At 40.6% G+C, this 23,308-nt stretch overlaps 2 protein-coding genes across 14 annotated transcripts in view; both read left to right on the top strand.

Moving 5' to 3' along the window:
- LOC110528894 (oocyte zinc finger protein XlCOF6-like) overlaps positions 1–23,308 on the top strand; it is a 680,129-nt gene that overhangs the window by 418,649 nt on the left and 238,172 nt on the right. The window lies entirely within an intron of this gene.
- LOC110528886 (zinc finger protein 664-like) overlaps positions 1–23,308 on the top strand; it is a 140,889-nt gene that overhangs the window by 23,796 nt on the left and 93,785 nt on the right. For 2 of the 13 annotated variants that reach the window (XM_036951239.1, XM_036951240.1), the window contains exons 4-5: positions 1,079–1,326; positions 2,111–3,203. In XM_036951239.1, the coding sequence (XP_036807134.1) occupies positions 1,079–1,326; positions 2,111–3,201 (1,339 nt within the window). In that variant the 3' untranslated portion in view covers positions 3,202–3,203. Of the gene's footprint in view, positions 1–1,078; positions 1,327–1,917; positions 2,088–2,110; positions 3,204–9,167; positions 9,222–11,825; positions 12,027–12,929; positions 13,128–14,169; positions 14,419–18,581; positions 18,705–19,321; positions 21,206–23,308 lie in introns of those variants that run through there. The other 11 variants (XM_021611066.2, XM_036951248.1, XM_036951249.1 and 8 more) reach the window with 11 other exon arrangements.

Here is a 23,308-nt window from a genome sequence, read left to right as displayed (position 1 = left end):
GCTGATGACCGCTAGCAGTGGTTAGCTGACTGATAGCCGCTAGCAGTGGTTAGCTGACTGATAGCTGGTAGCTTGTTAGCTTCAGTTGAGAGATTCCAGTTCTGAGGTAAATAGAAATACTTTAGGAATAAAAACAGATCCACACCACATTGGGTGAGGCGGGTTGAAGGAGAGTATTTGAAGTTGAGGTTTAGGAAAAATATAAAAAAGAATGCGAAGAAAAATATATACATGGGACAAGACAAAGACGACTGACTGCTACGCCTTCTTGGAACTGAGTGGATGTACATAATTTTCTCAAGGTAATTTAATAATCAAATCAATTTATTTGAGATTTCTGAGTTCGTTTTACATGCTATTGGTTTTGTGTAAAATTCACGAGCTGGGAAAATGGCGGCGCCCACTCTGTCTGCGTCAAAGAGAGACAATTTCATGGTCGCACTACTGTTTTGAAGCTGAATGTAATGATGATCAGTCCTACATGTGTACTAATATTCAGACACATTCCGTTTCTTTGTCTATAAATGTTACTATGGTGTGAACGGGAAATACAATTGTTTTTTGATTTAAATAATATAGAGAAGACAAGGTTATTCAGGAAAATAGTACATAGTGCTGCCTAAAACATACTGCAACCTTGTACTAAATGGTTTTTGAGTCGTTTATTAATTTATGTAAAGCCAAGAAATCTACTATAGGTTAAGTTTAGTTACGTTGTGTAGCGTGTACTTTGTCTAATTTGAATTAATTCTTGTTTTGTTGTCAATGCTTACCTACCTGATCTATTGAAATGAGATGGACAGGAGCTCACTGGAGATGAGTACCAGCACCTCAATGTTCTACTGCTTCAGCTCATGTTCCTCTTCTAGAATATTACCTCAACAGTATTGTGGAGCTCCGGCATCTAAATATAAACAGTACCCCGCCACCTAAAATGAGTATCAAACTATTTCAGTCCAAGTCAAGTCCTGAATTAGATAATTGCACAAGAAAAAATATAATATATTTTAATAGAGAATAAAGAAAGTGCCAGAAATGTCAAGACAATAACTTTTTGTCTGTTTCTCATTGTTACTACAGGACTAGAATTAAGTCTGAGGCCGGTAACATCAACAGTGACGACAAACTCAGCCTGCCTCTCTCCTTCCACACTGAGTCCAAACCTACAGTCACTGGGTCCTGATTGTGACAGTGGAGCCCAGTTTGCACTGCAGGATCCAGAGATGGCATCAGTGAAGCTGGAAGACTGCAGTCAAACACAGGAGCTGAATGTCAACATTAAAGATGAAGAAGTGGAGGAGAAGATTGGGAAATCTGTTTCTCATGGTAAGAGCAGGTTCTATCTAACTATGTTGTTCGTTCCAACTTCCCACTGTGTATGAAAAGTTGCAGTAGAACTGTTTCATGATAAACTGTTTATCATGCTACTCCTACTTGCATGGTGTGACACCAGTATTGCCAGCATTTGTTTTATTCACTGGGATATCTGGAGTGCTCAAAGAGTAGTACACCTAAGTGGTGAAGTGGACAATCTGCCAGTGTTTTAAAGTTCTATGAAATGAGTCTTTAAAAAAAACACACAAAAAAAAACATGTTTTACCTTTATTTATGTAGGCAAGTCAGTTAAGAACAAATGATTAGTTACATTGACGGCCTACCCCCGGCCAAACCCGGACAACACTAGGCCAATTGTGAGCCACCCTATAGGACTCCCAATCATGGCCAGATGTGATACAGCCTGGTTACTAACCCTTTGATAGTGAGGGGAGGATGATATGGCTTTTACCCACTTTTAGAATAGTTCTGTTCCCTTTTCTATTGTGCAGTCTACTGATATAAATATGTATGTCTCCCGGTACAGCCAGAAGAGTACTGGCCCCACATTTGAGCCTGGTTCCTCTCTATGTTTCTTCCTAGGTTCCTGCTTGCTGGCAAGTTTTTCGTGGCCACTTTGTTTCTACATCTACGTTGCTTGCTCTTTGGGGATTGAGCCTGGGTTTCTGTAAAGCACTTTGTGACAACTTTTGATGTAATAAGGGCTACATAAAATACATGTGATTGACATGTATATCACATCAACTGACTGGTTCTTCTGATGTTGTTCACACAGGAGACAATGTTGAGACATTCTCTACATCTAGAGAGCAACAGCAGGAAGATCACAGAGCTAAGAGGTCTCACCCCTGCCCACATTGTGAGGAGATTTTCCCATTTCTATCAAAGCTAAAAGTACACCTAAAAATACACACAGGAGAGAATCGGTATTCCTATACTGACGGTGGGAAGAATTTCACAACATCCAAGGCTCTGACAGTTCATCAGAGAGTGCACACAGGAGAGAAGCTGTTCTCCTGCTCTGACTGTGTAAAATGCTTCACAACATCAACTAGGCTAAAAGTTCATCAAAGAACACACACAGGAGAGAAGCCTTACATCTGCTCTGACTGTAAGGCGAGTTTCTCTCTACTGCGCAACTTAAAACGACATGAACGTATACACACAGGAGAGAAGCTTTATTCCTGCTCTGACTGTGCGGCGAGGTTCTCTCTACTGTGCAACTTAAAACGACATGAATGTATACACACAGGAGAGAAGCCTTACTCCTGCTCTGACTGTGGAAAGAGTTTCTCTCTACTGGGCCACTTAAAAAGACACCAACATATACATACGGGAGAGAAGCCTTACTCCTGCTCTGACTGTGGAAAGAGTTTCTCTCGACTGGGCCACTTAAAAACACATAAACATATACATACAGGAGAGAAGCCTTACTCCTGCTCTGACTGTGTAAAATGCTTCACAACATCAACTGAGCTAAAAGTCCATAAAAGAACACACACAGGAGAGAAGCCTTACTCTTGCTCTGATTGTGTAAAATGCTTCACAACATCAACTAGGCTAAAAGTTCATCAGAGAACACACACAGGAGAGAAGCCTTACATCTGTTCTGACTGTGCGGCGAGTTTCTCTGTACTGTGCCACTTAAAACGGCATGAAAGTATACACACAGGAGAGAAGCCTTACTCCTGCTCTGACTGTGGGGCGAGTTTCTCTCTACTGTGCAACTTAAAACGACATCAACGTTTACACACAGGAGAGAAGCCTTATCACTGCACTGACTGTGAGAAGAGATTCTACAGATTGGGCCATTTAAAAAGACACCAATGTATACATAAAGGAGAGAAGTTTTCTCAGACCAGCTAAGATTAGACACTCCACTTAATTCTCATGTCATTAAATAATTGGCAGCGTTGAATTTAATCAAATGAAGAAAGCGTAGAACACTCAATTGTTATCCTGTTGTTTCTCACTGTGAGAGAACTGTACAGAGGGAATGGAGCATTATAGAATGTTAGCCTGTCTTTACTGATCAGTGTACACCTTGACAGTTTTGGTGAGTGTTGTTAGCATCTACTGTAAAGATATTGAGATGACCTTGGATTTGCCCTTAAGGTTGAATATCCTTTGTGAGGCTTCTCACAGTGGAGTCTGAGGGTTAACTGAGTGGTACTGCTTCACTCTGCAGTTTTCTGTGGGATTGAGCTAGTAGACACAACATGCACTGAGTGTATAGAACATTAACGACACCTGTTCTTTCCTTGACATAGACTGACCAGGTGAACCCAGGTGAAAGCTATGATCCTTAATGAACCTAACTGTCATACTTGAGTAAAAGTAATGATACCTTAATATAAAATGACTCAAGTGAAAGTGAGTCACCCATTAAAATACTACTTGAGTAAAAGTATTTGGTTGTAAAGATACTTAAGTATCAAAAGTTAAAGTAGTAATCATTTCAAATTCCTTCAATTAAGCAAACCAGGGGGCACATTTGTCTTTAAAAAAATATATATAGTACGGATAGCCAGGGAGCTCAATCCAACACTCAGACATCATTTACAAACGAAGCATTTGTGTTTAGTGAGTCTGCCAGATCAGAGGCAGTAGGGATGACCAGGGATGTTATCTTGATAAGTGTGTGAACTGGACCATTTTCTGTCCTGCTAATCATAAACAATGTAACAAGTACTTTTGGGGGTCAGGGAAAATGTATGGAGTAAAAAGTACATATTTTCTTTAGGAATGTATTGAAATAAAAGTTGTCAACAATATAAATAGTATATATAAATAGTAGTACAGATACGCCCCAAAAACGTCTAAATTAGTTATTTAAAGAAATTATTCTAAAAAAAAGGGGTAAAATTAAAAACAAAAAATATATATATAAATAGTAAAGTACAGATGAACTAGGTCTTCAAATAATTTATTCTTTAGTACTTTACACCACTGCATGCATCCCTGCCGTGTGTCAGCATTGGAGGCTGGTGGTGTGATGGTTGGGGTGTGTTTTCAGGGCACACATTGGGCCCTTTGATAAAAGCTGAGCAATGTTTGAATGCCACAGGATATCTAAAGAATCCTTACCAATCAGGTGCCTCCCTTCATGGCAGCAGTGTATACTTGATTCATTATTGTAGTCATTGATGAATGTATTTGAATAACTGTATTGAAGTTAATTGATCTGGTGGCAGGTAGCCAGCGGTTAAGAGTGTTGGGCCAGTAACTGAAAGGTTGCTGGTTTGAAACCCGAGCCGACTAGGTGTAAAAATCTGTCATTGTGCCCTTGAGCAAGCCAATTAACCCTTATTTGTCCTGTACCCTTATTTGTCCTGTAAATCTCTCTGGATAAGAGCATCTGCTAACTGACAAGAATGTAATGAAAAATTATGTTTTTTACATTTTTTTTCTCTCTTGTGTATAATTAAATGAAATAAACTGTTTGAAGTGAAATACTGTATATACAATACACAACATTACCACTGTGTTTACCCTGGCCAGAGGGACAGGACCATAGTAAACTAGACTATGTAGCAGCTGTTGTTAGTAGCCTACAGTTTCCATGCAATACAACATGTCAGATCACTAATGATTAGGTGTATAGGCTGCTACATTTCTGCTTATGTCTTTTGGGAGTGATGTGTTATCAGGCTAAGTAACTACTAGGTACATTATTTACCCATTTCAATATTATACCAACCAACCCTATGCTTGGTGTGACTGTTATGGACAGAGCAGACCATCTGATATGCCCTTAAATATTGTAATATGCAACCTGGAATTAACATGTAAGAGGACCAGTGCTTCTACAGTGAATCACATCTGTGCTGTTTGAGAGAGATGTTGTTAGACTACATTGTATCGTTGTTTCCTCTTCTGAGGGCACTGGTGGGGAACGGTATCATTTCAATTCACAGGACCTTCAGTCCTTCAAGTTTAGCACTATATCCACACATTAGAATTATCTGAATTATGATGATGGTGAAGGGGAAGATTGAATTGACTATACACAACAGGGGTTGGTAACTAGGTTTGGCCTCCAGTCAATTTGTTGCTGGGCTTGTAGCTAGTCTGCGGGCCAGAACATAATTAGCCGATTAAAAAAAAGCCTATAGCTGCCCAATTCATAGTCCTACACAGTGTAGGCTACACTACACATTTAACACGTGGTTAGTGGGATAAACAATTCAATGACCATAACATAATGTCCATCTGATTACAGTGGTGAAATCACCTATGTCTAAATTTATAGTCAACCTGTTCTATTAAAATATATGGTTGGTTTTACAAATACAGGCATGTTAAATGTTTTGGAAAATTAAATCTCTTAACTGTTTTTTTTCTCTGAATATCTTCTTCACCCGATCTGGAAACAAGATCTAATAGTGGCTGAGACCAAACTATTTAACAATTAAAGATTTTTATTGGTTATTTTAGTTGAAAAGGAAATGACAGAAATTATGCCTACGGTGTTTTATATAACATTTCACATTCAAAAACGTATTTTTAACTATTTGGAAGTTTCCTTAATTATATGTATTCATTATTGTCGTGTCTAAATGTCCATATTTGCCTTGATGATACTCAGAAACATGTATTTACCACATCAACATCTTAATATTTTACATTACGTTAGAAATTATTTAAGAACAAGTATAAAAGGTTCACATATGGGAAAAGTCATTTATATCAGTTGTAATTTAATACACTTTTGGCACAACAATATGTACCGTGATGGTAATGACTTAGCGTTGTGGTAATGACAGAGTGTGGTGGAAATGACATTTCATAGAAAACAACTGATGAAAAATACCATGAAACATTTTAATGTCACAGTAGTACATGTTTAATTTGATTGAAGATATAGAACAGACCATTTGTTCCAATTCATCCCAAAGGTGTTCGATGGGGTAAAGGTCAGGGCAATGTGCGGGCCAGTCAAGTTCTTCCACACCGATCTCAACAAACCACTTCTGTATGGACCTTGCGTTCTTGAAAACGTGATTGCAGTGTACTAATGAACAAAATACTACAATAAAGTTGTTTTTTTTGTGAAACATCCCTTTCATAGAGCCTACCACTCCATTAAAGGAGTAGTTCACTATTTTACAACTTGGAAGTCCTGTATGTAAGATCAAATCAAATGTATTTATAAAGCCCTTCTTACATCAGCTGATGCCACAAAGTGTTGTACAGAAACTCAGCCTAAAACCCCATACAGCAAGCAATGCAGATGTAGAAGTACGGTGGCTAGGAAAAACTCCCTAGAAAGGCCAAAACCTAGGAAGACACCTAGAGAGGAACCAGGCTATGAGGGGTAGCCAGTCCTCTTCTGGCTGTGCCGGGTGGAGATTATAACAGAACATGGCCAAGATGTTCGAATGTTCATAAATGACCAGCATGGTCAAATAATAATAATCACAGGAGTTGTCGAGGGTGCGACAGGTCAGCACCTCAGGAGTAAATGTCAGAAGGCTTTTCATAGCCGATCATTGAGAGTATCTCTACCACTCCTGCTGTCTCTAGAGAGTTGAAAACTGCAGGTCTGGGACAGGTAGCACGTCTGGTGAACAGGTCAGGGTTCCAAAGGTGCAGACAGAACAGTTGAAACTGGAGCAGCAGCACGGCCAGGTGGATTGGGGACAGCAAGGAGTCATCATGCCAGGTAGTCCTGAGACATGGTCCTATGGCTCAGGTCTTCTGAGAGAGAGAAAGAAAGAAAGAGAGCATACTTAAATTCACGCAGGACACCGGATAGGACAGGAGAAATACTCCAGATATAACAGACTGACCCTAGCCGCCCGACACAAACTACTGCAGCATAAATACTGGAGGCTGAAACAGAAGGGGTCAGGAGACACTGTGGCCCCATCCGATGATACCCCCGGACAGGGCCAGACAGGAAGGATATAACCCCACCCACTTTGCCAAAGCACAGCCCCCACACCACTAGAGGGATATATTCAACCACCAACTTACCATCCTGAGACGAGGCAGAGTATAGCCCACAAACATCTCCGCCACAGCACAACCCAAGGGGGGGCGCCAACCCAGACAGGAAGACCACGTCAGTGACTCAACCCACTCAAGTGACATACCCCTCCTAGGGACGGCATGGAAGAGCACCAGTAAGCCAGTGACTCAGCCCCTGTAATAGGGTTAGAGGCAGAGAATCCCAGTGGAGAGAGGGGAACCGGCCAGGCAGAGACAGCAAGGGCGGTTCATTGCTCCAGTGCCTTTCAGTTCACCTTCACACTCCTGGGCCAGACTACACTCAATCATAAGACCTACTGAGGAGATGCGTCTTCAATAAAGACTTAAAGGTTTAAAGGTTGAGACCGAGTCTGCATCTCTCACATGGGTAGGCAGACCATTCCATAAAAATGGAGCTCTATGGGAGAAAGCCCTGCCTCCAGCTGTTTGCTTAGAAATTCTAGGGACAATTAGGAGGCCTGCGTCTTGCGTCTTGTGACCCAAGGTATGTACGACAGGACCAAGTCTGAAAGATAGCATTACATGGGCTTGCGCCTACCTTTGTAGGTTAGCAGTAAAACCTTGAAATCAGCCCTTGCCTTAACAACAGGAAGTCAGTGTAGGGAGGCTAGCACTGGAGTAATATGATATTTTTTTGTTTGTTCCAGTCAGGATTCTAGCAGCCGTATTTAGCACTAACTGAAATGTATTTAGTGCTTTATCCGGGTAGCCGGAAAGTAGAGCATTGCAGTAGTCTAACCTAGAAGTGGCAAAAGCATGGATTAATTTTTCTGCATCATTTTTGGACAGAACATTTCTGATTTTTGCAATGTTACGTAGATGGAAAAAAGCTGTAATTGAAACAGTTTTGATATGTTCGTCAAAAGAGAGATCAGGGTCCAGAGTAACGCCGAGGTCCTTCACAGTTTTATTTGAGACGACTGTACAACCATCAACATTAATTGTCAGATTCAGCAGAAGATCTCTTTGTTTCTTGGGACCTAGCACAAGCATCTCTGTTTTGTCCGAGTTTAAAAGTAGAAAGTTTGCAGCCATCCACTTCCTTATGTCTGAAACACAGGCTTCCAGCGAGGGAAATTTTGGGGCTTCACCATGTGTCATCAAAATGTACAGCCAGCCGCGTGTCATCCGCATAGCAGTGAAAGTTAACATTATGTTTTCGAATGACATCCCCAAGAGGTAAAATATATAGTGAAAACAATAGTGGTCCTAAAACGGAACCTTTAGGAACACCGAAATTTACTGTTACTGAGGACAAACCATCCACAGAGACAAACTGATATCTTTCCGACAGATGAGATCTAAACCAGGCCAGAACTTGTCCGTGTAGACCAATTTGGGTTTCCAATCTCTCCAAAAGAATGTGGTGATTGATGGTATCAAAGGCAGCAAGCACTAAGGTCTAGGAGCACAAGGACAGATGCAGAGCCTCGGACTGACGCCATTAAAATGTAATTTACCACTTTCACAAGTGCAGTCTCAGTGCTATGATGGGGTCTAAAACCAGACTGAAGCATTTCAGCTTTTTCATTTTTTTTTGAGAGGAATGGGAGATTCGAAAAAGGCCGATAGTTTTTTATATTTTCTGGGTCAAGGTTTGGCTTTTTCAAGAGAGGCTTTATTACTGCCACTTTTAGTGAGTTTGGTACACATCCGGCGGATAGAGAGCCGTTTATTATGTTCAACATAGGAGGGCCAAGCACAGGAAGCAGCTCTTTCAGTAGTTTAGTTGGAATAGGGTCCAGTATGCAGCTTGAAGGTTTAGAGGCCATGCTTATTTTCATCATTGTGTCAAGAGATATAGTACTAAAACACTTGAGTGTCTCCCTTGATCCTAGGTCCTGGCAGAGTTGTGCAGACTCGGGACAGCTGAGCTTTGGAGGAATATGCAGATTTAAAGAGGAGTCCGTAATTTGCTTTCTAATGATCATGATCTTTTCCTCAAAGAAGTTCATGAATTTATTACTGCTGAAGTGAAAGCCATCCTCACTTGGGGAATGCTGCTTTTTAGTTAGCTTTGCAACAGTATCAAAAATAAATGTTGTATTGTTCTTATTTTCCTCAATTAAGTTGGAAAAATAGGATGATCGAGCAGCACGATACTGCACGGTACTGTCTTTCCAAGCTAGTTGGAAGACTTCCAGTTTGGTGTGGCACCATTTCCATTCCAATTTTCTGGAAGCTTGCTTCAGAGCTCGGGTATTTTCTGTATACCAGGGAGCTAGTTTCTTATGACAAATAATTTTAGTTTTTAGGGGTGCGACTGCATCTAGGGTAAGGTTAAATTGAGGTTCTCAGTTAGGTGGTTAACTGATGTATTTCCTCTGGCGTCCTTGGGTAGACAGAGGGAGTCTGAAAGGACATCAAGGAATCTTTGGGTTGTCTGAGAATTTATAGCACGACTTTTGATGATTCTTGGTTAGAGTCTGAGCAGATTATTTGTTGCGATTGCAAACGTAATAAAATGGTGGTCCAATAGTCCAAGATTATGAGGAAAAACATAAATTAAGATCCACAACATTTATATAACTAGGTCCAGAGTATCACTGTGGCAGTGAGTAGGTCCGGAGACATGTTGGACAAAACCCACTGAGTCGATGATGGCTCCGAAAGCCTTTTGGAGTGGGTCTGTGGACTTTTCCATGTGAATATTAAAGTCACCAAAAATTAGAATATTATCTGCTATGACTACAAGGTCCGATAGGACTTCAGGGAGCTCCGTGAGGAACGCTGTATATGGCCCAGGAGGCCTGTAAACAGTAGCTATAAAAAGTGATTGAGTAGGCTGCATAGATTTCATGAATAGAAGCTCAAAAGACGAAAACGTTGTGGCATTCAAACATTGCACATCTTTTATCAAGGGGCCCAATGTGTGCCCTGAAAACACACCCCAACCAACACACCACCAGCCTGCAATGCTGACACATGGAGTGGATGCATGCAGTGGTGTAAAGTACTTAAGTAAAAGTGATTTAAATAACTACTTTAGTAGTTTTTGTAGTATCTGTACTTTACTATTTATATTGGTGACAACTTTTATTTCACTACATTTCTAAAGAAAATGTACTTTTTACTCCATACATTTTCCCTGACACCCAAAAGTACTCGTTACATTGTTTATGATTAGCAGGACAGGAAATGGTCCAATTCACACACTTATCAAGATAACATCCCTGGTCCTCCCCACTGCCTCTGATCTGGCAGACTCACTAAACACAAATGCTTTGTTAGTAAATGATGTCTGAGTGTTGGATTGAGCTCCCTGGCTATCCGTAATATAAAATGGGCGAGGGGACGGTCTAAAGTAATACTGTTACATATACCTGTTTGACAGACTAAATTATAGGCTATTATCCATAGATTCTGTCAGCCTATTCCTTCAGTCACCATTAGAGTTGAATATTTTCCCGGGATTTTACAAATGTGCCATCCTGAGTGGGGCAGCGGTCTAAGACACTGCATCTCAGTGCTAGAGGCATCACTACAGACCCTGGTTTGATTCCAGGCTGTATCACAACCGGCTGTGATTGGGAGTCCCATAGGGCAGAGCACAATTGGCCCAGTGTCGTTCGGATTAGGGTTTTCCCAGGGTAGGCCGTAATTGTACTTGTAGTTCTTTATGATAGCCACATTAGCAGCTAATTAGCATTTCATTTTTGAGCAGGTTGAGAGCCTCAAATTTCTTGGTGTCCACATCACCAACAAACTAACATGGTCCAAGCACACCAAGACAGTCGTGAAGCAGGCATGACAAAACCTATTCCCCCTACCGAGCAGTTATGGCAACTGCTCGGCCTCCGACCGCAAGGCACTACAGAGGGTAGTGCGAACGGCCCAGTACATCACTGGCGCCAAGCTTCCTGGACATAATTATATCTACAGCTGAGAAGTTTTTGGGCCTCCAAGACTTCAGACTACTGTCGCCAGAAAATGTTTCACCCTTAGTGGATCTGCACCGCGACTGCTGTGTTAATGCTTATCAGTTGCCATGTACAAAGTATCAAAATACGAAAGTACAACTTAAACCGGACTCTAAAATAATTTAAAGTTTACTATTAAAGTTAATAGTATTTTTTTTTATCACGGAAACAATTAAAAAATATGGACAAATAAATAAATAATGAAATGTTAATTATATACAGGCCCCCGTGTAATCATCTGCCAGAGAGTGGCCCCAATCGTCCCGAGCCCCAAGTAATACATTTGGCCAGATAAACTCTCACCGGATTCGGCCCGAGTTTAATCCCCGCATCCTCGGGCCACATGATGTCGGCCGAGTCTGACTCTCAGCCGGCTAGCTAGTCAGCCGGAATCCGCCCAGATCCACTGTGCTAGCTGGGGTGGGACAACATTCCACAGGCCACAATCGACAGCTTGATCAACACTATGCAAATGAGAAGTGTCCCAGGGAAGGAGGAGGAGCAGCAGGAGAGGGCGGGAGCAGCAGCAGCAGCTACCCCCTTCTCATGTAATGGGGTGGGGCCAACCCAAGGATCCCGAAATGCACGGACGGTGTTAGTGGTGGAACAGGAAGTTCCCGACAGGCACGCACCATTCTTCAGAATAAAAAAAAGCGCCAGAACTGTGCAGTCAAGAAGGTAACTTTTGTGCCCGTTTCATTTTATTACTACAGGTACGTTTAAACTTTCTAATGTTTAAACGTTCTAATGTCGAAAGAACATGTCATTCCATGCTAGGTAACAAATCCATTAAATTATTATGACGTTTGATAAAGGTTTGATGTGTTATTTTTGTGTCAAACCGAGTGGAGAACGTGGTGAAGTTAAACTTTTTTACAAGTCACGTAACTAGAGACGTTGGTGTTAGTCTTAGTGGATGTACATATTCTGCTCAGGTTAATTTGAATAAAGAATCAATTTATTTGAGATTTCCGAGCTGCATGTTATCGGTTTGGTGTAAAATTCACAAAATGGCGGCGCCGACTCGGACTGGGTCAACGGACTAAAGAGCAGACAATGTTACGGTTGCGCAACTGTTTTGAAGCTGAATGTAATGATTGTTGGTTTTCTACATGTGTACTAATATTCAGACACATGCAGTTGTTTCTATCTTTCTCTATACATTTGAGTATGGTGTGAACGGAAATACTGCTGGTTTTTGATTGAAACAACGAAGACGCGCGGTTCTTCAGGAAAATAATACATAGTTCTACCTGAAACAAACTAACCTTGTACTTCATGGTTTTTTAGTCATTTTATGTGAATTTAGGACATCTATATATTAAGTGATCTTACGTTGTGTGTCCTTTGTGTCTAATATTAATGCATCAATGTTTTCTTGTCAATCCTTACCTACCTGATCTATTGAAATGAGATCAGTTCTTGACTTGGACAAGAGTTCACCTCCAAATTTCTACTGTTTGAGCACATGTTCCTCTTATAGAATATTAGCTTAACAGTGTTGTGGAGCTCCTGCACCTAAATATAAACAGTACTGGCACCTATTTCAGTCCAAGTCAAGTACTGAATTAGATAATTGAACAAGAAGAAATATAATATATTTTTAGACAATAAAGAAGGTGCCAGAACTGGCAAGACAATAATGTTTGTCTGTTTCTCTTCTACTACTTGCTGACTCAGGTATGAGGCTAGTAACATCAACAGTGAGGACAAACCTACAGTCACTGGGTCCTGATTGTGACAGTGGAGCACAGTTTGCACAGCAGGGTCCAGAGATGGCATCAGTGAAACTGGAGGACTGCAGTCAAACACTGGAGCTGAATGTCAACATTAAGGATGAAGAAGAGGAGGAGAAGATTGGGACATCTGTTTCTCATGGTAAGAGCAGGTTCTAAGTTTGTTTCATTCCAACTTCCCACTGTGCAGGAAAAGTTGCAGTAGAACTGTTTCAATGAGATGGTAGAAGTGCCCATTATTTATATTCTAACTATGGAATTAGAATAATCATTCTAATCCCATGATTCCAAAAGTTCACCTTGGTGTTTTGATCTAAATTGCAACATTTGGTTAATAATAAGCCCTAGTATTTTTTCCCATATCGTGGCAGTGTGTAAATGATCTCAAATGCGTGCAGGAAATTGTTTTAGGTTGAAGTTGAATTGAACGGTATAAAACAATCAGAATTGAGAAAGACCCATTGAATTCATTTAGAATATAAGTGTTGCCACCCTAGGGTCACGCACTACTCATAGAGCAAATGTAGAACTTTTATTAATCAAAAACATTAAATACCGTGAAAAATGGTATGATATTTTGGCCACATCGCCCAGCCCTGTGAGAGCAAAAACCAGGCCATGAGATCGAAGGAATTGTCCGTAGAGGTCCATGGAAGGAAAAATTCACAAGCTGGTAAAATGGCAGCTCCCACTCGGTCTGCGTCAACAGACTTCAATGCAGGCAGTGAGGATGCAGCAGAGACCATTTTAAGGTCACTACTGTTTTGAAGATAAATGTAATGATTATCAGTTTCTACATGTCTAGAATATTGACACATTCAGTTTGTCTATGTATTTCTATATGGAAATACAATTGTTTTTTGATTGGAATAATACCCTGAAGAAGGTTAAGGAAAATAGTACATAGTGCTGCCAAAAACAAACTGTAACCTTGTACTAAATGGTTTTTGAGTCTTGTATGTATTTATCTACTACAGGTTAAGTATTAGCTCAAATGTATTGTGGAGCTTCTGCACCTAAATATAAACAGTACCAGCACACAAAATGAGTATCGGCAACTATTTCAGTCCAAGTCGAGCACTGAATTAGATAATTGAACAAGAAAAAATAGAATATATTTAATAGTGAATAAAGAAAGTGCCAGGACTTTGAATACACAACTTTTGTGTCCGTTTCTCCTCTAGTACTTGCCGACTCTGGTATGAGGCCAGTAACCTCAACAGTGAGGACAAACGCAGGCCTCCTCTCTCCTTCCACACTGAGTCCAAACCTACAGTCACTGGGTACTGATAGTGACAGTGGAGCCCAGTTTTCTCTGCAGGATCCAGAGATGACATCAGTGAAGCTGGAAGACAGCAGTCAAACACTGGAGCTGAATGTCAACATGAAAGATGAAGAAGAGGAGCAGAAGATTGGGACATCTGTTTCTCATGGTAAGAGCAGGTTTTAAGTTTGTTTCATTCCAACTTCCCACTGTGCAGGAAAAGTTGCAGTAGAACTGTTTCACGATGAACTGTTTCAATGAGAAGGTAGATGTTATTTCATGGTACTGAGACTTGCGTGGTTTGACACCAGTATTGCCAGCATTTGTTTTATTCACTGGTCTATCTGGAGTGATCAGAGAGTAGACTAAAGAAGTGAAGTAGACAAACTGCCAGTGTTTTAAAGTTCTATGAAATGAGTCTGTGTCGTTACTAACCCTTGTGATAGTGAGTGGGGGATGATATTGCTTCCACTTAACAGTATTTATACATAGTTTCAGGCTTGTTTTTTGAAAAACAAACGAGTAATGGTTGTTTATCCATTGGGAGCACTAAGAGAAAATTAGTCTCTTTGCCCGCGTGAACGAGGGCGCGCTCTTCGTAATTTTCCTTTCCTATTGAACATACTAGACGCCGTATGAAGTATTATCGTTTATTTAGATATTAGAGTAACTGAGAATGAATTAGTCTAGTTACCTCCCTTCCTGGTAAAGTCCTAATGGCAGGGGATTTTAATTGCTCCTGATCTAGATCGCTCCTCTGGTTTAGACACTTCCCACTAACAGAGTAGAAAGAAATGACAGCTTTTCATTAAGGACTTTAATCTATGTGAACCTTGGAGGATTCAGAACCCGAGGAAAAGGGAATATTCCCGTTACTCGTCAACATTTTAAATAATTTTCTCATACAGACTACTTTTTAGTTTCTTGCTCATTGCTTCCCAATGTAGCAGGAAGTGGATATGATAGTATTGTTCTGAGTGACCTTTCACCTGTCATTATTCTAAAGGGATAGAAAACTGGTAAAAGGATCCTCCTAGATGGCGTTTGCATCCCAGATGGTTACAGGACCCAGACGTCTTACATTATGTTGTAGTGCATATAGATGTTTATTTTACATTGAACACTGACCAAACGTCAGCGACTACCAGATGGAAGGATTTCAAAGCACATACTAGTTATGTGAAATATCACAACAAGATACATATCTAGCAAGATATGTGAAATATTACAGTATTTGTTTGAAAAGTAGGAAAGAATAGCTCCACCTATAACAGTAACGCTAGTTAGTGAAGCCTGAGACCAACGTTACAGTATGGACAGTCCAAAATAGTTGTAGATGATCCACAACACAGGGTTTTTTGCTAGTAGCTACCAAGTAACAAAGTGGCCCTCCCACATAGCGTTAACATATAGTATACCATGATACGGTTACAAACCAATAAAAGTATCAAAGATCAGAAATGAACAGCCTCCATGAGGAAAAGATGCCATTGAATATGTGCCACGTTACCCAAAGTTCCTTTGCATGCGAGTGTCAATCATATTAGCCCAAGGATATGATTTGAAAGGCCTCCATCATTCTTAAATGGAAGAAGTTTGGAACCACCAAGACTTTTTAGGAAGCTGGACTCCCGGCCAAACTGAGACATCAGTGGAGAAGGGCCTTGGTCAGGGAGGTGACCAAGAAGTCGATGCTCACTCTGACAAAGCTCCAGAGCTCCTCTGTGGCGAAGGGAGAACCTTCCAGAAGGACAACTATCTCTGCAGCACTCCGCTAATCATGTCTTTAGGGTAGACTGCCCAGATGGAAGCCACTCTTCAGTAAAAGGCTCATGACAACCTGCTTGGAGTTTGCCAAAAGACATCAAAAGGACTCCGATCATGAGAAACAAGATTCTCTGGTCTGATAAAACCAAGATTGAACTCTTTGGCCTTAATGTCAAGCATCACGCCTGGAGGAAACCTGGCACCATCCCTACAGTGAAGCATGGTGGTGGCAGCAGCATGCTGTGGGGATGTTTTTCAGCGGCAGGGACTGGGAGACTAGTTGGAAAGTACAACAAAGTACAGATAGATCCTTTATGAAAACCTGCTCCAGAACACTCAGGACCTCACAATGGGGATGACGGTTCACCTTCCAACTACCCTAAACACAAAGCTAAGACAACACAGGAGTGTCTTCGGGACAAGTCTCTGAATGTCCTTGAGTGGCCCTGCCAGAGCCCAGACTTGAACCCAATCAAATATCTCTGGAGAGATACGAAAATAGCTGTGCGGCGACACGTCTACAGAGAGGAATGCGAGAACCTCCCCAAAACAGGTATGCCAAGCTTGAAGCGTCATACCCAAGAAGACTCAAGGCTGTAATCACTGCCAACGGTGCTTCATCAAAGTATGGAGTAAAGTAAAGGTTCTGAATATTTATATAAATGTGATATTTCCGTTTGGGGGGTGGAAATGGTTCCAATCATTTTTTAGTGATTTTTAGAAACAATAAAAATAAGGGCTGCGTTTCGTGTCGGCTTACGCTGGCGTGACGTTTTGATAACCATGGAAATGTATCTCGGACAGGTGATTTACCAATATATTAGTCTCTATTTCCTCTCAGATTATAAAACGCTAATAAGCATCATTGTAGACATTAGGGGTCGACCGGTTAATCGGAATGGCCGAATAATTAGGGCTAATTTCAAGTTTTCATAACAATCGGAAATCTGTATTTTTGGGCGCCGATTTGCCGATTTTATTTTTTATTTTTTTTACACCTTTTTTATTTAATCTTTATTGAACTAGGCAAGTCAGTTAAGAACACATTCTTATTTTCAATGACGGCATAGGAACGGTGGGTTAACTGCCTCGTTCAGGGGCAGAAAGACAGATTTTCACCTTGTCAGCTTGGGGATCCAAATTTGCAACCTTACAGTTAACTAGTCCAACGCAATAACGACCTACCTCTCTCTCGTTGCACTCCACAAGGAGACTGACTGCCTGTTACGCAAATGCAGTAAGGTAAGTTGCTAGCTAGCATTAAACTTATCTTATAAAAAACAATCAATCATAATCACTAGTTAACTGCACATGGTTGATGATATTACTAGATATTATCTAGCGTGTCCTGTGTTGCATATAATCTGACTGAGCATACAAGTATTAAGTATCTGACTGAGTGGTGGTAGGCAGAAGCAGGCGCGTAAACATTAATTCAAACAGCACTTTCGTGCGTTTTGCCAGTAGCTCTTCATTGTGCGTCAAGCATTGCGCTGTTTATGACTTCAAACCTAGCAACTCCCGAGATGAGGCTGGTGTAACCGAAGTGAAATGACTGGCTAGTTAGCGCGCGCTAATAGTGTTTCAAACTTCACTCACTCTGAGCCTTGGGGTGGTTGTTTCCCTTGCTCTGCATAATAACAAAAGAACATGTCATTCCATGCTAGGTAACAAACCCATTAAGATATTATCACGTTTGGTAAAGGTTTGTTGTTTTTGTGTCAAACCAAGTGAACGTGATAAACTATTTTAAAAGTCACACAGATAGAAACTTTGGGTTTGTCTGAATGGATGTACATAATTTCTTCATGGTAATTTTAATAAATTAATTAATTTGAGATTTTTGAGTTCATTTGGCATGTTATTGGTTTGTGTGAAATCCGTGGGCTGGTAACAGGGCGTGCCCACTGTCTGCGTCAACGGACTGCAGTGCGGATGCAGAGAGACAATTTCACGATCGCACTACAGTTTTGAAGCTGAACGTAATGATTATCATGTGTAGTAATATTCAGACACAGTTGTTTCCATATTTATCTGTAAATGTTTCTATGGTGTGAATGGGAAATACAATTGGTTTTTGATGTGGTTATACAGTGAAGACAAGGTTATTCAGGAAAATAGTACATAGTGCTGCCTGAAACATACTGCAACCTTGTACTAAATCGTTTTTGTCATTTGTGAATTTAGGACATCTACTTTTGATTAAGTTCACTTACGTTTGTGTAGCCTAATTTAAAGTGTGTCCTTTCTAATGTGAATTAATTAATATTTTGTTGTCAATGCTTAGCTACCAGATCTATTGAAATGAGATCAGTGCTTGACTTGGACAGGAGCTCACCTCACATTTCTACTGTTTGAGCTCATGTTCCTCTTATAGAATATTAGCTCAACGGTGTTGTGAAGCTATTGAACCTAAATATAAACAGTACCTGCACCTATTTCAGTCCAAGTCGAGCAGCGAATTAGATAATTGAACAAGAAGAAATATGATATATTTTTAGAGAAGAAAGTCTTGACAGTTCTGTCAATTTCTAACTTTTTGTCTGTCTCTCATTGTTACTACAGGACGACTAGAATTAAGTCTGGGAACATCCGTGAAGTTGGAAGACTGCAGTCAAACACTGGAGCTGAATGTTGACATTAAAGATGAAGAAGAGGAGGAGAAGATTGGGGAACCTGTTTCTCGTGGTAAGAGCAGGTTCTCTCTGACTAAGTTTGTGTTTCATTCCAACTTCCCACTGTGTATGAAAAGGTGCAGTAGAACTGTTTCATGATGAACTGTTTCAATGAGAAGGTAGATGTTATTTCATGCTACTCAGACTTGCATGGCTTGACACCAGTATTGTCTGCATTTGTTTTATTTACTGGGCTATCAGAGAGTAGACTAAAGAAGTGAAGTAGACAAACTGCCAGTGTTTTAAAGTTCTATGAAATGAGTCTGTAGTTACTAACCCTTGTGATAGTGATTTGAAGGATGACACGCCCCTTTTTAGCTTTCAACTCTTACCCACTTTTATAATTGTTTCATTCCCCTTTTGTGTTGTACAGCCTACTGATATGAATACATACTTCACCCCTTTGGGCCTGTTTCCTCTCTATGTTTCTTCCAAGGTTCCTGCTCTTTCTGGAGTTTTTCCTGGCCACTGTGCTTCTATATCTGCATTGCTTGCTCTTTGGGAATTATAGGCCGGGCTTCTATAAAGCACTTTGTGACAGCTGATTATGTAAAAAGGGCTTCATAATATAAATTTGATTGACATGTATATCACTCCAACTGACTGGTTCTTCTGATGTTGTTCACACAGGAGACCATGTTGAGACATTCTCTATATCCAGAGATCAACAGCAGGAAGATCACAGAGCTAAGAGGTCTCACCACTGCCCACATTGTGAGGAGATCTTCCCATTACTATCAAAGCTAAAAATACACATAAGGATACACACAGGAGAGAATCTGTATTCCTTCACTGACTCTGGGAAAAGATGCACAACATCAGGGGCTCTGACAGTTCCTCAGAGAGCACACACAGGAGAGAAGCATTTCTCCTGCTCTGACTGCGGGAAGAGTTTCTCTCAATTGGCTTTCTTAAAAATACATGAACGGGTACATACAGGAGAGAAGCCTTACTCCTGCTCTGACTGTGGGGTGAGTTTCTCTCGACTCGATGCCTTACAAACACACCAACGTATACATACAGGAGAGAAGCCTTACTCCTGCTCTGACTGTGGAAAGATGTTCTCTCAACTGGGCCACTTGAAAAGACATAAACATACACATACAGGAGTGAAGCCTTATTCCTGCTCTGACTGTGTAAAATGCTTCATAACATCAACTGAGCTAAAACTTCATCAGAGAACACACACAGGAGAGAAGCCTTATTCCTGCTCTGACTGCGGGAAGACTTTCTCTCAAATGGCTTTCTTAAAAATACATGAACGTATACATACAGGAGTGAAGCCTTACTCCTGCTTTGACTGTGGAAATATTTTCTCTCAACTGGCCCACTTGAAAAGACATAAACATACACATACAGGAGTGAAGCCGTACTCCTGCTCTGGCTGTGTAAAATGCTTCATAACATCAACTGAACTAAAAGTTCATCAGAGAACACACACAGGAGAGAAGCCTTACTCCTGCTCTGACTGCGGGAAGAGTTTCTCTCGAATAGGTCTCTTAAAAACACATGAACGTTTACATAGAGGAGAGAAGCCTTACCACTGACCTGACTGTAGAAAATGTTTTAAAATAACAACTGAGCTGAAAGGTCAAGAGGGAACCTTACTTTTGCTCTTAATGTGGCAAGAGTAACTCAAGTGATAGTCACCAAGTAAAATACTACTTGAGGAAAAGTATTTGGTTGTAAATATACTTAATTATCAAAAGTAAAAGTATGCATAATTTCCAATTCCTTAAATTACCCCTACGGGATGGGTGTCCCTAAACTGGGACGGTTGTAGCTAAGGTGTGCTAGTCTGACTAGATTGACGTTGTATACAACAGCCATCTTTCCGGGACATAGACATATCTTATATGTGCAGAAAGCTTAAATTATTGTTTATCTATCTGCAGTGTCCAATTAACAGTAGCTAATACAGTGAAAAAAGACCATGCTATTGTTTGAAGAGTGCACAACAACAAACTTATCGCGCAAATGATTTGATACATTCACCTCTGAAGGTAAATAAGGTATTTTCATTCAGTCATATTGCTCTGATTTGTCATCCTGAGGGTCCCACAGATAAAATGTAGCGTAGTTTCGTCTAATAAAATCCATTTTTATGTTCAAATGTAGGAACTGGTTCTACTGGTTTTGGACACCAATTTGGCGTTTTTTTAAAAAATATATTTATTTAACTAGGCAAGTCAGTTAAGAACCCATTCTTATTTTCAATGACGGCCTAGGAATGGTGGGTTAACTGCCTCATTCAGGGGCAGAATGACAGATTTTCACCTTGTCAGCAAGGGAGATTCAATCTTGCAACCTTACAGTTAACTAGTCCAATGCTCTAACCACCTGCCTCTCATTGCACTCCACGAGGAGGCTGCCTGTTATGCAAAGGAAGTAAGCCAAGGTAAGTTGCTAGCTAGCATTACACTTCTCTTATAAAAAACAATCATAATCAATCAACTACACATGGTTGATATTACTAGTTTATCTAGCTTGTCCTGCGTTGCATATAATCGATGCGGTGCGTATCGTTGCTCCAATGTGTACCTAACCATGAACATCAATGCCTTTCTTAAAATCAATACACAGAAGTATATATTTTTAAACTTGCATATTTAGCTAAAAGAAATCCAGGTTAGCAGGCAATATTAACCAGGTGAAATTGTGTCACTTCTCTCGCGTTCATTGCACGCAGAGTCAGTGTATATGCAACAGTTTGGGCCGCCTAATTTGCCAGAATTTTACGTAATTATGACAAAACATAATGTAACAGGAATATTTAGACTAATGGATCTCACCCCTTAGATAAAATACGGAAAGGTTCCGTATTTCACTGAAAGAATAAACCTCTTGTTTTCGAGATGATAGTTTCCGGATTCGACCATATTAATGACCTAAGGCTCGTATTTCTGTGTGTTATTATGTTAGAACTAAGTCTATGATTTGATAGAGCAGTCTGACTGCGCGGTGGAAGGCAGCAGCAGGCTCGTAAGCATTCATTCAAACAGCACTTTCGTGTGTTTTGCCAGCAGCTCTTCGTTGTGCATCAAGCATTGCGCTGTTTATGACTTCGAGCCTATCAACTCCCGAGATGAGGCTGGTGTGACCGAAGTGAAATGGCTAGCTAGTTAGCGGGGTGCGCGCTAATAGCATTTCAACCGTCACTCGCTATGAGACTTGGAGTGGTTGTTCCCCTTGCTCTGCATGGCAAACGCTGCTTTGAGGGTGGCTGTTGTCGTTGTGTTCCTGGTTCGAGCCCAGGGAGGAGCGAGGAGAGGGACGGAAGCTATGCTGTTACACTGGCAATACTAAAGTGCCTAGAAGAACATCCAATAGTCAAAGGTTAATGAAATACAAATGGTATAGAGAGAAATAGTCCTATAATTCCTATAATAACTATAAGAACATTACAGAGAATTCAACTTACTGTGGGAGGAGATGGAAGGAGCTATTCAGAGTAGAGATCCACTCCCAGCCAACTTGACACGATTGTAGGAAGCATTGGAGTCAACATGGGCCAGCATCCCTGTTGAACGTTTTCAACACCTTGGACAGTCCATGCCTGACGAATTGAGGCTGTTCTGAGGACCAAGGGGGGTGCAACTCAATATTAGGAAGGTGTTCCTGATGTTTTGTACTCTGTGTATATCAGAAAAGATGGTGTGATGATCAGTTTTTAGCATTAGTTTTGGGGGGATTATTTTATTACTAAACAACTTTGTTTAGTGATAAACAGGCTATGAATCAACTACTTGTTTATTAAACTGTATTTTAATACTAGATTCATTATTTTAGTCATTGATGATGAATGTGTTTGAATAACTGTATTGAAGTTAATTGATCTGGCAGGTAGCCTAGCGGTTAAGAGTGTTGCGTCAGTAACTGAAAGGTCGCTGGTTTGAATCCCGAGCCGACTAGGTGAAAAATATGTAATTGTGCCCTTGAGCAAGGCAATTGACCCTCATTTGTCCTGTAAGTTGCTCTGGATAAGAACATCTGCTAAATGACAAAGCGATGAAAAATGTTTGTACATGAAGTTATGCAGCTGCTTTTCTTTTGTTTATAATTAAATGAAATAAACATTTTGAAGTGAAAAACTGTATATACAATACACAACATTACCACTTTGTATACCCTGGCCCGACGGACAGGCCTATTGTAGGCTAGACTATGTAACTGCTGTTGTTAGTAGCCTACAGTTTCCATGCAATATAGCATACAGTGGGGCAAAAAAAGTATTTAGTCAGCCACCAATTGTGCAAGTTCTCCCACTTAAAAAGATGAGAGAGGCCTGTAATTTTCAGCATAGGTACACTTCAACTGTGACAGACAAAATGAGAAAAAAAATCCAGAAAATCACATTTGTAGGATTATTTATTTATTTATTTGCAAATGATGGTGGAAAATAAGTATTTGGTCACCGACAAACAAGCAAGATTTCTGGCTCTCACAGACCTGTAACTCCTTCTTTAAGCGTCTCCTCGGTCCTCCACTCGTTACCTGTATTAATGGCACCTGTTTGAACTTGTTATCAGAATAAAAGACACCTGTCCACAACCTCAAACAGTCACACTCCAAACTCCACTATGGCCAAGACCAAAGAGCTGTCAAAGGACACCAGAA

Source organism: Oncorhynchus mykiss, chromosome 18, assembly GCF_013265735.2.
Source record: "Oncorhynchus mykiss isolate Arlee chromosome 18, USDA_OmykA_1.1, whole genome shotgun sequence".
Taxonomy (NCBI): Eukaryota; Metazoa; Chordata; class Actinopteri; order Salmoniformes; family Salmonidae; genus Oncorhynchus; species Oncorhynchus mykiss.
Note: the sequence above shows the minus strand (reverse complement) of the source record. Positions and strands in the feature narration are given on the sequence as shown.